At 36.2% G+C, this 13,589-nt stretch overlaps 1 protein-coding gene across 1 annotated transcript in view; it reads right to left on the reverse strand.

Moving 5' to 3' along the window:
* Window positions 1-970: 970 nt before the first annotated feature.
* LOC139721301 (phospholipid scramblase 1-like) overlaps window positions 971-13,589 on the reverse strand; it is a 39,235-nt gene continuing 26,616 nt past the window's right edge. The window contains 1 exon segment of the mRNA XM_071632622.1: window positions 971-1,039. Within this exon segment, the coding sequence (XP_071488723.1) occupies window positions 971-1,039 (69 nt within the window).

Raw genomic sequence — 13,589 nt, forward strand, 5'->3', positions numbered from 1 at the left:
ACAACTACATGGACTTGTTGTCTTGGATTCATTAAAAACATGAACAAAATAAGACCAAAAAAAAGGAAACATTTAATATCAAACTCCTGGCTATTCAGAGTCAGTTCAGCAGCAACTGAACGGGAAGATATATGATGTGTGTCACAGCCTTTCAATACGCGACTCAGCACTTTTGGCAGTATAAATAGGCATCACTGCTAATTCATGTGCACGCACATACATAGTTTCAACAAGTCATTGCTACTGGCAGCACCAGGACACAACCAACATCAATCAAAGTTTGCACATTGCTGAGTAGAGTTGCTTGCTTTTTCATCATCTGTTTCCTTTCAAGCTCTGTATCAGAGCCTGTACACCTAATTCGCCATGTGGTAATCTGTGGGCACATAAACACGAGGGATGGTGCACTTGCAGTTTGTGTGGATGAAGAGTGTAAAGTTGATGCAATCTATGCGAGGTAATTAGTGGTAAATCAAAATTAAATTCACTTTCCTCTGAGTGATCTGATCTTCAAATTTTTCTGTATACCTTCCAAGGTTTACAAACCAGAGAATGGCTATGTTCTACAGTGAGGGTGAAGGGGTTAATGGTACAGACTACATACGTATTTTTGACAACTCTAAAACAGGATATGTATGCTATGTGTTTGTTTCTTTTAAAAAAGGCCCAATAAATACATTGACGATATATGACATATGCAAACAATCATGATGGATATACACATGACCATATTGTAGAGTATATGGAATCCGTAATAGGAAGCCTAGAATTGAGAATGATGTATTGCATGAATGATATTCGATCCCATCTATGCCATGAACGAACACTGTGTGATGGTCTGTGATAGCTTCATTCACGTACACATAAAATGTTGCTTCTAATGATCTACTCTATACACTGACTACACTCGTATACCTCTTTTGTTTCGATCGCTGCCACACCCTCTGCCCACCATCTACCGTTTTTTTTTTTACGTTCGGACGAAGCCCGCGTTACGCTGATCGTTCTTGTTGCCAGACTCCTCAAAGAATATGAAATCCTGGAGCGGATGTGGTTTTGTAAGGAGGATTGTTACAAGTAATCCCACACAAAAGAATGAGGGAATTGGGGGGGGGATGCAGAAATAGAGAAGGGATACAAAAGAGTAATACAGGAATATAAGAAGAGCATTTGGAAGAGACAAGAATAATTGGAAGTGAGAGAGTGAAAGGGGGGGGGGGAGTAAGGCAACCAGGAGTGACATATAATGATAATGAAGGCCAGAGAAGAAAAAAGAGAGATAGAAATAAAAATTGTTACTTATGTTCATTTTCTACATTTATGAAGTAGTATATTATGTACATTTTCTACTCTATTCCCGTCCTCGCGCCAACGGAACGCCTTCCTCGGGAGCTCACATTTTGACGAAGCCCGCCTTTCGCTGGTCGTTCTCTTTCCCCGACTCCTCGAAGAAAATGAAGTCCTGCAGAGAGAAGCGCACAAGGACGAAAAAAAAAAGACGACAGCAACGCGACAGATAACACACAGACAACGAAACAAACACACACAAACAAGGAGGAAGATGGAATGGAGAAATGAGGGAGAGAGATCAAAGTTGAGGTGCGGAGGAAACATCAAAGAAGGTGATGATACGTAGAACAAACACACAAGGACAAACGAGGATAAACATACAATTTGACATGAGAAAGGACAAACACGCAGGAGATAGGAGATTGAAAGAGAGAAACAAAAAAAAATTTGACATTTAATATCGGACTCTGTGAAAATGCTATAATATTGTGGTACACAATGCATTGGGTATTCAGAAATAGGGGTAAATATAGTACACTTTGATTTACTGCAGGACCCCGTATGACTTTGCGGATGGGCTCACACAGATATTGTTATCATGTTGACATTTGAATTGATGGTTTTTCACAGATGACAAACTTTCAGCGCTGCCATGGGCATATGACAGAACTCTGAGCAGATCAATCAAAATGAGAGTCACGCAAATATTCATGGTACAAACTTCACGTAATTGGTGTGTAATATCTGTGTATGTTATGCAATACGAATGCTTGAATGTATGTGCATGGGATGCCAACATTAAGCATGGGATGTAGCACTACTGAAACAAAGAATGAGTCCTCTCAAAACATTATGTAGGAGATACCCAAGCAAAATGCCACACTTGAGCTTAACCCCCCCCCCACAAAAAAAAAAAAAAAAAAATGCATGAAATACATGTTTTCTACAACACACAGCTAGAGCATGAAAGACCTGACCAATTTATAACATCTAGTATGTCACATACAAGTTCAAGCCCACTTTAACAAATGATATGGTGACATTTATGAACAGAGTTTTAGTTCTGCATTCTTGCTATAAAAAGGATCCTATCCACTGGTGAAGCCTGTGTTTAATTGGAATAGGCAGTGGGTGGACACTTTGCTATCACACACTTAAACATGAGTGCATAAAGTTCCTTTTATCTGTATACTCTCCAATTACAGTCCAGTTTTAAATCTGTTTTTACTTTTACTCTCGCCTGATTGATTTCAGTATGGTACAAAGAACCCACAAGTGTCTGAACAATATTCTTTACCATGTACAGTCTGCCAGACAAAGGTCCTTCCATCAACATTCCCAAATTACCATGGCAACATTAACACCTATCAGGTTTGTCGTACACAGGTATTTTTCATCTAACATACTGTAATTTAATACACCCTATTATTTTGTTCCCGCCAGCTCTGAGAGCTTGTACCTTCCTCATGTGAAGTAGACATGATATTAAAAGTGTCTGCTTTAATAAATCATGCATAATTCACAGCAGCATGCAGAGGATTATCATCTTAAATTCAAATATTTGAGGAAGACATCAAATTTGAAATATATGATATATTTTGAATGCTTAAAACTGGTACCACTGAGATTACTTTCTTTCAAAGATCCTTGCTTAAAAGTTGTGCTGTTATTTAAATGATTCAACATCTTCAAAATATAGATTTTGCTTTAGATATGATACAGAGCATAATAAAACTCTTGTGGCTAATTCTATCAACGTTCTTTCACACAGCACCAAATTTCAGCAGTCTTGTTGTTATCAAAATGTAATGAAATGCATGGCTGCTTTTGATGAGTGACAACCACACCTGTTCACAGATGATGAGAATGGAGTAATATGATTGGCTGGCTGTTTGATAGCCCCGCCTACACCTGGGTGAAGCCCGCCTTCCTCTGGTCCTTCTCATCGCCAGACTTCTCAAAGAACATGAAATCCTGTGTGAGGTGGATAAGGCATGATTGATACATGGAATGGACATGGTGTAAGGTTCAAGACAAACACTGATTTGCACATTACAGTATAGAAGCTTATCTGCATTGGACATTCATCTGAAATTGGTGTTAAACTTTTGATCTCAATACAGCTGAACATTTCTGAGGTAAATAACATGTATTGAGATCAAACGTTTAGCACCAATTTCAGACTGATTTGCACATTTTGATTCACTCTGATCCAAGGATGGGACTGATCATGGTCTTGGCTATATAAGGTTAGTCCAAGAACTTGAAGTTGCTCAGATTAATGTACATGAACATTTTTTTTCGTCCTCTGTAATGGACTTAATGCGATGCAGAGGCGGATCCAGAAATTCCATAAAGGGGAGGCGCCTTTGCAAAATCAAAGGGGGCGCATGCATCCCCCTCCCATTTTATTCTTTTTATATCTTTTGAAGCAAAAATAAAGAGGGGGTGCACGCCCGGTGCACCCCCCTCTGGATCCGCCACTGCAATGTTATCAGTAATTTTGATGGCTAATTTTACACAAACAGGTTAAACATAACCTCATACCTAGATATCTGGGAGAGATGTCTTGATATTTGTTTATTTGTTTTTGAAAGTCATATTTGATCACCCGACTAGTTGATAGCACAAACAGGGAAAGGACATAATGATATTAATCTTCCAAATCTATGCATCACTTTGAATGGCCACTCAGTTGAACAATTTGTCTCCAATCAGACACGTTGCTTTGTTTAATCTTCTCTTTAGTGGTTTATGTCGTCTTGGACATGTGAATACTGGTGCTAGTAACAGTGAGTAAAAAGAACACATTGGTTTGCCTTGCCACTGTGTTTCTGATTTTGTGTATTGTCTTTTTTTTTATTTGTCCAAATAAAGTCTTTGAAGTAATGAAAAGTATCTCTCTAACCCTTCCCTAAAAGAAGAAAACACATATCTCCTTCAGGCTTATTGCCAGGGCATATTTTGCTTTTATTTTCCCCATAGAGATGTCCCTCTCGCCTTTAATGTCATCATGGCAAATTACGAGTATATCAATATGCGTATGTTTGTAAATCTGAGCAACTTTCAGTATTCTCAGACATCACACATTGCAGAAACCAAGATCTTTGTCATATTAATCACATTTCATGAATGCAAACACTTTGAAACACACATGTCGTGTCAGAACACATACACACAAACATGAACGAAAATTAAATGACACACACACACACACATCCATTGTACGTGTATGTATGCATATGATCATACTTGTAAAACCTCTGCTGGGGCACCTGTTTAACCCTTTGGGCACTAGAAGCCAGGGGTGCAAATGTACATGTACAAGTAATACTAGTGTGCACACTAATGCACTGATTGCAACATCTTGGAGACCATGGGTTAATCTTGACACAAAATAAAACAATGCTGTTCTTTTTTATGTGATGCTTTTGTATTAAAACTAAACAAGGTCAAGATGCAATAATGGACGGGCTACTGGTGAACTACTGCTTTTCATGACACAACCATGCCATGCCTCTTTACTTCAATGAATCCACATAGTGACTATGTCACATGACTAAGTCATGTGATGAGATGTTATTGCTACCACGTATCTGGACGGTATTTCTCGACCTTTTAGGAAAACTTCCTACTGTCATAACAGTTCAAGGGTATTTGATAGTCTGGATAATTCAAAAGATTTGTTTGTTTGTTTTTGTTTTTGTTTTTACATGAAAATATTTTGCTTGTCAAGAATAAACCTATTTGAATAATATGACCTTGTGACTGATCAAGTTGGTGCCTTATCAAAATCAACTGTACGTATCATGATTTTAATAGATTCAGGTTTTGGGATGTCTTGATGTTTTGCTTTCAAATAAAATAAATCTACCCAGTATGACAAATAATTATTACAAAAACTCACCTGTAATTGTGGCAGCAGGAAGTTCAGGTACAAATCACTTATATTATAGCATTGTCATTTTTTTTGTTGAAAGTATCATGTGATAGGTCTGGATATATATTGTAGACATGCAATAAATCAGCAAGGCAGGTTTAAATTAATTAAAATTTAGTGCTAGCAGGAACTAAAATTTGAAATTAACATTGATGTATGTATTAAAGCAACTGATAATGATGACAATGATAACAGGAAAAAATAATGTATAATGAAATGCAACTTTCAAAGTTTATGATGGTGTCTAATAGAGACCAACTAAACATTAAAAAAAAAATGAAATGTACACTTCATGAAACAGGTGATAAAACATGCAGAACTGACTAAAATTAAAGAGCTGCAAAAAGAAGCATGTGTTCACAATCCGCATACAGATAGCAGGAAAGAAAAAAGTACCAACAAAAACAAAATTATACAAGCAGCCACTGCAAATTATGTTACTTTGTATAACAATGCTGCGAAGCTAAACCAAATAAAATGTGGGTGCTACAAGCAAAACCTGATGATAGAAACAAATTAAAAAAATGCACTTCCCGCACAGAACAGACAGAGAATATTTCACACTGTCTGATTAAACATTGTTGTGAGTGTACAACTAAACAGTGTTTGTTCAACTGTTGGTGATGCTTGAATGGTAGGTTGAGAGAGAGAAAAAGAAAATAACTCCAAGCAAATTAACATTCTATTGAGATGGCAATAAGACAAAAGTAAAAAAGAAACATGACAAAGAGATTATCATAACCAACAGTTCCACAGCTTCTATTGCAAGACATATTATTCAGTCTCGATCTGGGATGGCATAGACACCATACAAAACCGAGTCTACCCTACTTTGGCAAAAGAAAGCAAGTGAAAAGAAAAAGGTGTAAAGTCTCATACATTGTAGGTAATGTAAATAATAAAAATATGGTATTACAGCATCTTGACTTAATAGTGGGATGAGGGTTCCTACTCAAAATTTCTCATCCAAGCAGAGACGCGCCAATTCCAATCTACACGGTTTATATCTCAACTTTTTTGGTGATATGTCGATTGCTTTCTTTTGCCAAAGCACAGCAGTACTGCAAGCACGCCTTCCCATAGTAATCATGTTAACGTAGCATTTGAAAAGAAAATGTCAGGTAACAAGGAGTCAGACATGACGTCCATAGAACTGAAGAAATGTATTATTAAGCTGATACAGAAAGGTGTGTTATTTGCCACTCTGCAGCTATGATTGAGCTAGAAACAACATCTCCAGCTCCTATATCATATGTCGGTCCGATTCTTCACCACACCATGGGACGATCGGCAACATAAGACGTATTATCAACTCATGTCAGAATTTGAAGAGGATGAAGAACTCATGAACTGTATTCAAAAACGTCGTCGAGAAATTATACAAAGTCATGCACTCAACAACAACAACAAAATAATCATGTACTCATGCTTTTTAAAGTTGAGGAAATGAGAGTTACAAAGGATCAAAAATGAAAAAGAGAAAACTAAATCAAACTTCATTCTTTAAGTTTTGGTTGGCATCACAGTTTTTTTTTTGTTGTGTGTGTGTGTTTATGTTTTGTTTTTTTGTTTTTGCTTCAAGTACATACTGATCACTTGTTATTTCATGGTCTTCAAATGTCACTGCCCCATTGTCACATCAAATCATTTAGGAGGAAAAAACAACATGAAGTTAAATGCCTTGACCACTTTCCCCAACGTCTAGTCTAGAATGTTCCTTCCAATGCGCTCTGGTCATTGAATGATCATTAGTATATAAAAATTGTGGGTAACTGATGACACTGGATTCCTTCGTGGGCAATCAAGAACAGTCTCTACTATGAATAACTAATTTAAAGCAAAAGTAAAGTTCTCCCAGTCTTAATGTATCTAAACTGTAATAGTTGTAAAAATCATATTCCACTGTTAATCTGTTATCACAGCCACAACTATATCCATAATAATAGAGCAATTAAGTTGAAATAAGTCTGACAAGACTTTTAAAGTTATGTTCAGACAGCGATCCTTAACCTCAAGATTTTGATAGCTACAGATGTATCTTTGAGGATAAGCTCAGATTTAAGCAATGTGTAGACACACTTGTTGGTAGCTAAACTTAAGAAGTTAACTCCAAGATATGTGTAGCTATCCATGAGATACACGTGTATCTCAGGGTTAGTGCTCCATCAACGAGCCGCAGGGGGTTTCCACTTGTAGTTAAGCATCGTGTGGACAGAACTTGTTGACAGGAACTTGTAGATAAGTGTTTACAGGGGCAGTGAGCCTATCCTCGAGGATAGCTACCTTTCGAGGATAAGCTTCGTTGTGTGAATGCGCGTCATAGTTATAGGGGGCAAGAGCTTATCCTTGAAGATAGCTATCCTCGAGGTTAAGGATCACCATCTGAACGTAACTAAAATACATAACATGCAAACATGATGAATGTTAAGGAGTTAAAGTTCCCTGCTTGCTGACGAGGTGAGTTTCAAAGCAACATGCTACGATTGCTGTACTGAAGATATTAAGTAAATGGATACAATCAAACACATGCATCCGAGCATCGCAGTATATCAGTATCATGTAATATCCAGAGCGATGAGGAGAGAGGGTCATTAATCGTGATGGATCAGTTATCTGTCAAAGCTACTGAACATGTCGCATTAAGAGATTGCCATTTAAGATGGAGAGCCTACAATTGTGTATGCATGGATGGTGTTGTTCCTCAACCATTCATTGAGAACTTCATCAAAATTGGCCTCACTAATTCTATCCATTTCTTTCTACGTCATTCTCTTACACACACACGCACAGACACACACGCACATACACACACACATACACATACACACACACACATACACACACACACACACACACACACACACTCTCTCTCTCCCTCCTTTTCTGTTTTTCTCTGTCCTTGCATTCTCTTTCAACATAACTACTGTACATCTACATAACAACCTGTATTTATATAGAGCCTTTTCAAAATATGATATTAAAGATATCATATTCAGATTGTATTAATGCGCCATTACCACTTCTAAAAAGCTGATAATTCATCTATGTACAGCAATATCATATTGAGCAGGCAGTAGAGTAAATGTCATAGGAAAAGGTCAAGCGCAACATAAAAATGAGAGTTGATAAACCTCTTAGATGAATTTGACAAGGACGACTTCAGCAACAACTCTCATCGAAAACGTTCTTGTTTTTCCCTTTTCCAGTACCCCTCCATCACATCAGGCCAGACTTTAATACAGATGCAATTAATGCCCACAAGTGATAGCACACCAGTAACAAACTACAATGTACACGGCAAATTCTCTTCAATAACCATTAGAAAAATCTGCAAGGGGTACTGAAAAGGTAGTATGCTACATTATCTTTTCACTTTGGATTGCTACAATTTGGCTTGCACTTTGTTCTAAGTCAATATGGCAGCTGCTACAAATGGCCAACCCTATCATGCTGCCACTCTACGTATTCAAACAAATACCATCTCATATTAAAAGAAATTACTTCATTGGTGTACCTTCCTCGGTTTAAATGAATTTCATAAAGTGCTGAATATCAGTGCAATGCTTTCAGGGGTGAGAAAAGAAATGTTTCCTTTAATCCGTCTTCAGTTCTCGACATGTCAAATATATTGCCTGGAATGCTATGTACTGGAGGATTTTAGAGGATGCTTCATTTTAAAATTTATCTAATATAATGAAAGCCTTCGGGATGAAATCTGAATTCGAGATTACAACAACGTCTAAAAGATCTCAAAATGTGTTTTAACAGATTTATCTACAATCTTGCAATGACAAATTCTCTTTCACAGTCTTTCTATTTCTCTTTGCAATAATACAAAACTACATTGCATGCATGAAATACAGTTGTAGGCCTACAATGAATTGGTGCACGTTGTTCAAATCAAATACCTGGATGAATAATAAAGACAAACTTTGGCAATTACTCTTGAGTTTTGACTGTCACACATGAAGTGATTACTGTTTACCTTTATTTTGATTGTAAATTACATGAGTCAGATTTTTATACAATGTACAATGTTCAATACCAGAATATATATTTTACTAATATATACCACTACAACTACAAAACCATTGAGGTATGGCACCACATATTCCACACATATTGACTTTTATATTTTCATACCATGGATAATATACAATTGTATCGTCTTGTTCATTGGTTCACATGATAAAGAATCATATAGTGACTGGACTGACATGATGTCCACCTTACAATAATGCCGCTTGTTTTTACAGAATGCAGCGCATCAGTAGAATTCATAAGATGCTACTCGTAACACCTGCCATTTAAAATACTTCGATATCTTGAATTATATTGGTGAGTTGTATCATACCAACGGCACTCATTTCAACGCACCACAGATCATAGAGGCAAAAATGTGCAATCACACAAAAGCTGCATTTTTTTTTTACTCATCATGCTAATGACCATCAAACTGTCTAAAACCACTGAATGTGTATTTCTCTAATGGCAATCATTATTGTGATGCGTTCTTAAAGTGACATGTCTCGATTTAAACAGCCTCAAAGTGCCCTGCTACACCCTTTATGAATTGTCAGGGAGAGGTTTGCTACACTACACTGTATCAAAAGGTTGATCAAGTGTTTACGCACGCAGAGTCAGTGTTGATGCTTCTGTCTTATCACAATGCAAAAAGGCTACAGTGCACTGCTGCTATAACAAACATGGCTATAGTGAAACTCTTGTGACATTGAAGTAAAATTTCACGTCCTTAAATAATTATCTGATTAAATGTACTTTATAGTTTGGTTATATCTAATGAAATTTCAATATACTGCAAGAAAACTATCGGTCCCGAGGACTTTGAAACAGGACGCTCCTGTACAACGAAGGCTATAAAATATGTCATGTTACACTAACCTTCCAGTTTGGAGTATTATCAGAATAACATAGAGTCTGATCCATTCGTCAGGTTTCAAACCTTGTCCATATTCTATCTACAGTGTATCTGTTGGTGATATTTCGAAAAAAATCACCACAACCTGCCAGTTTCTAACTATGAGGACATTTTCTGAAAACATATATATGTTAAATTGAGAATATTTCATGAGAGAACAGTAAAATGTTTTCTGTCTTAAAAAGACTTCCTAGTCTAGGAATTGTGTGCGCTCAGTGCAGTGAAAAAATAAAGTTGTGAACGTCCTGTCGCTTTTTATCCCTCCTGAGATAATTGCAGTTAGACTATTCATCTCATTTGGCGTTTCACCCACTTGTGGTTTCTATCACTTTAGAACAGTGCACTTTGCAAAACTATTTATCTGCTGAGTATAAATCTAAACGGCAGAAATGTGTGAAAGTATCAAAAATAGAGAAATAGAAATGTAAATGAAGTATCAAATTTACCAGTCGGAAGAAAAGTGTGAAGTATTCAAAAGGCTGTGTGAAAGATTGGTTACTCTGTAGGCTAAATGTACTATAATGATCGTAACATTTAGGGGCTACGACACTACATGTACACATTTGTTAATGTCATATATGCGGGGTTTGTGCACAGCAAAATAATGCAAGCTATAGAGCAAAACCTGTTTTTCAATGGACACTGTGAGATGCAAAACATACATCCCACTAGTGCTATTATTAACTGCAATCTACTAATGCCCACGTATCAGAACTACTGGGTATAGCTTATGGCATGTAATAGTTCATATCAAGAACAGAGTGATATAATTCAAATGCAAAAAGCAATAGGTACACATCCTCCACCCTCAGATATTGTTCTTTTGGGAAAGAAGAGAAAGCCATATCTTCAAGGAAAAACAAAATATAGACAGTAGAAGAAAGTAGCTTTACTTTATACTCGGAGTAAAATCTATCATATACTAGAATTCCATGAGATACTGCCTCAAGTGGCCTTCTCATTCATACTTTGTCACCCTTAGCGTGACTGACTGCTGCTTTTATAGATTGCATGCTCAGATGGCTGATATCGAATGAAGTCAGCAGAAAATTCTGCTGGTCATTTGACTTTGAAAACAGATTCTAAGCTGCTTTAATATATACATATTTAATATGCTGTGTATAAAAAATGCTATTTTCAGCTTTGGGGAGGGATGGCTAATAATATATCTGGCAGTTTTGGAGACTCTGATAAAAAACAAACATACAGCACTGCAACAATTTTGTCCCACAGTCCAAATTAGTGCTTCTATGGCACTTTTTAAATATATTTCTCTGTACGTGTTTCTCTTTTCTTTCTTACATATAATTTCTTAAACTAAAAACTAGATCAAAATTACAATCAAGCTTTGTTAAAAAAAAAAATATATGTGTTTTACTATCAGTTTCTAAGATATGACACATGATTCTTGAGGTAATAACAATGTGAAAAGCCTACATTCCCTCTATGTCCCATTTTATAAGCACACCCACAACACACATGATCAATTTGCTGCATTACACCAAATCTCCCCTCAACTGGATGAATGGTACAGTCCTGAGGGCCCAGATACTACACACTCTGAAGTCTACTCTGGAATAGTCTTTAAGGCATCAGGGTCCCATTTCATATTAAAAGATGTTAGGATAGCAACTCTTGATGGAATGGCAACTTAATAATAGCAACATCCAATCAGGAAGCTGGATTCTTGTCGTTACCACAAGAATTGCCATCCCAGCAAGAGTTGCTATCATATCAACTTTGTATTATGAAATGAGGCCTAGGACAACCAAATAAACCCATATAAAAAAGCTCTTGAATTCTTTATAAGAACAATCAAGTATTTCTCCTTCAGTAATTTTTTTTTACATGATGCAGTTTGTACCTCTTTTTCAGACATCTATTCCCCCGAATTTTTGGTTTTAAATATACATCATAAATACATCACGACATCGGATATTTAACCATGGTTGCAGCTCCAAGAATTAATGAGTACACAATATGACTGAATGTGCCAGCGCTTGAAACTCAAGTGTTCCAAAAGTGCAGTGCATACCAAATGTTCCATAAAAACTTGAGCACTATCAGTTTTGCTTGCTCTGGGCAAAAAAAAAAATGTTAACAACATAGAACATATGACACATTTGTGATGGTGGTGGTGGTGGTGGGGGGGGGGGGTAGTGGATGGCAACAGACATAGGGGGGATACTACATTGTAAATTATACAGAATGCTCGGTCAACATCCAGTTGTGACACATAGTTTGGTGTGAAACAAACTTAATACAATTTATACAAAAACGAAAACAAAACAAACCAAAAATATGGTGCTTTCTGAACATGAAACAACATCAGTCTCATTTTTCTAATGAGTGAGGGCAGAATGGGATAACAACGTTAACAGCAAACTGAGCCGGTGCTAGCATCGAGAATACTGCTTCCAATACATACTTCAGCATCATACATTTTTCTCTGTTTTTTCTTCTATGTGTTTGGTGTGTGCATACAACACTAAATATGGGTGGTGGCTTATATCTATGACCTTGAGTTTGATTCGTTTCATATGAGTAACCAGTTTTTTCAGTTTTTAGAAAATACTGAAATTCAGGCAAAGTGAATTTCTTTATGACATAGATTCTATATCAAACACCTGTATGCAGCTTTTGGGTACATAATTCAAAAATATCTTTTTTTGAATATTTTGTTTTCATTTTTTTTTTTTTTTTTTTGGGGGGGGGGGTAATATTTTATTTGCGAGTGTTTGAAGTGAATGAGCGATGAAAGCGAAGATGATTGAAAAAGATGTGGAAGAGACAGGTGGAGGAGGAGCCTAGGAAGGTTGCTATTAGAATGAGGTAAATCCTGTCAAATCTGTTTAATGGGGACAAACCAAGATCAAAAGAAGATGATGGTGATTTTTTTTTTTTAAATTTGTTTTATTTTCTTCAATTTTTTGTTTTTATTCATTCAATTATTTATCTATTTATTTATTCATTTATTTATCTATCTATCTATCTATCTATTTATTTATGTATTTATGTATTCATGTATTTATTTATTTATTTATTTATTTATTTATTTATTTATCTATTTATTTATTCATTTATTTATTTATTTATTTATTTATTTATCTATTTATTCATTTATTATTTTTCTTGGTACCAATTTAATATCACGATTGAAATGACAGGAAAATAATCAACAAAAGATCTACAAAAGTGCAAAGAATGTCTCTGCTAGACAAGCAAAGCAAAAGTGGATTCAACTTTTGTCAAATGTGATGTTTTTGAGACGCTGTTGGTGCAAAATCTGTTCACTTTAGTTCGGATCTCGAGCAATTACATGCATTTTTTCTGTTTGAATCTAAGCTTTTTGTCATCTAAATAGGTGAGTGACTGCTTCCTATTCTGAAACACACTGTTCAGTATTAAAGCCCACAGTAT

Source organism: Diadema antillarum, unplaced genomic scaffold (genome assembly GCF_040938485.1).
Source record: "Diadema antillarum isolate AM-2024a unplaced genomic scaffold, OU_Dant_1.0 scf00000141, whole genome shotgun sequence".
NCBI classification, from domain to species: domain Eukaryota; kingdom Metazoa; phylum Echinodermata; class Echinoidea; order Diadematoida; family Diadematidae; genus Diadema; species Diadema antillarum.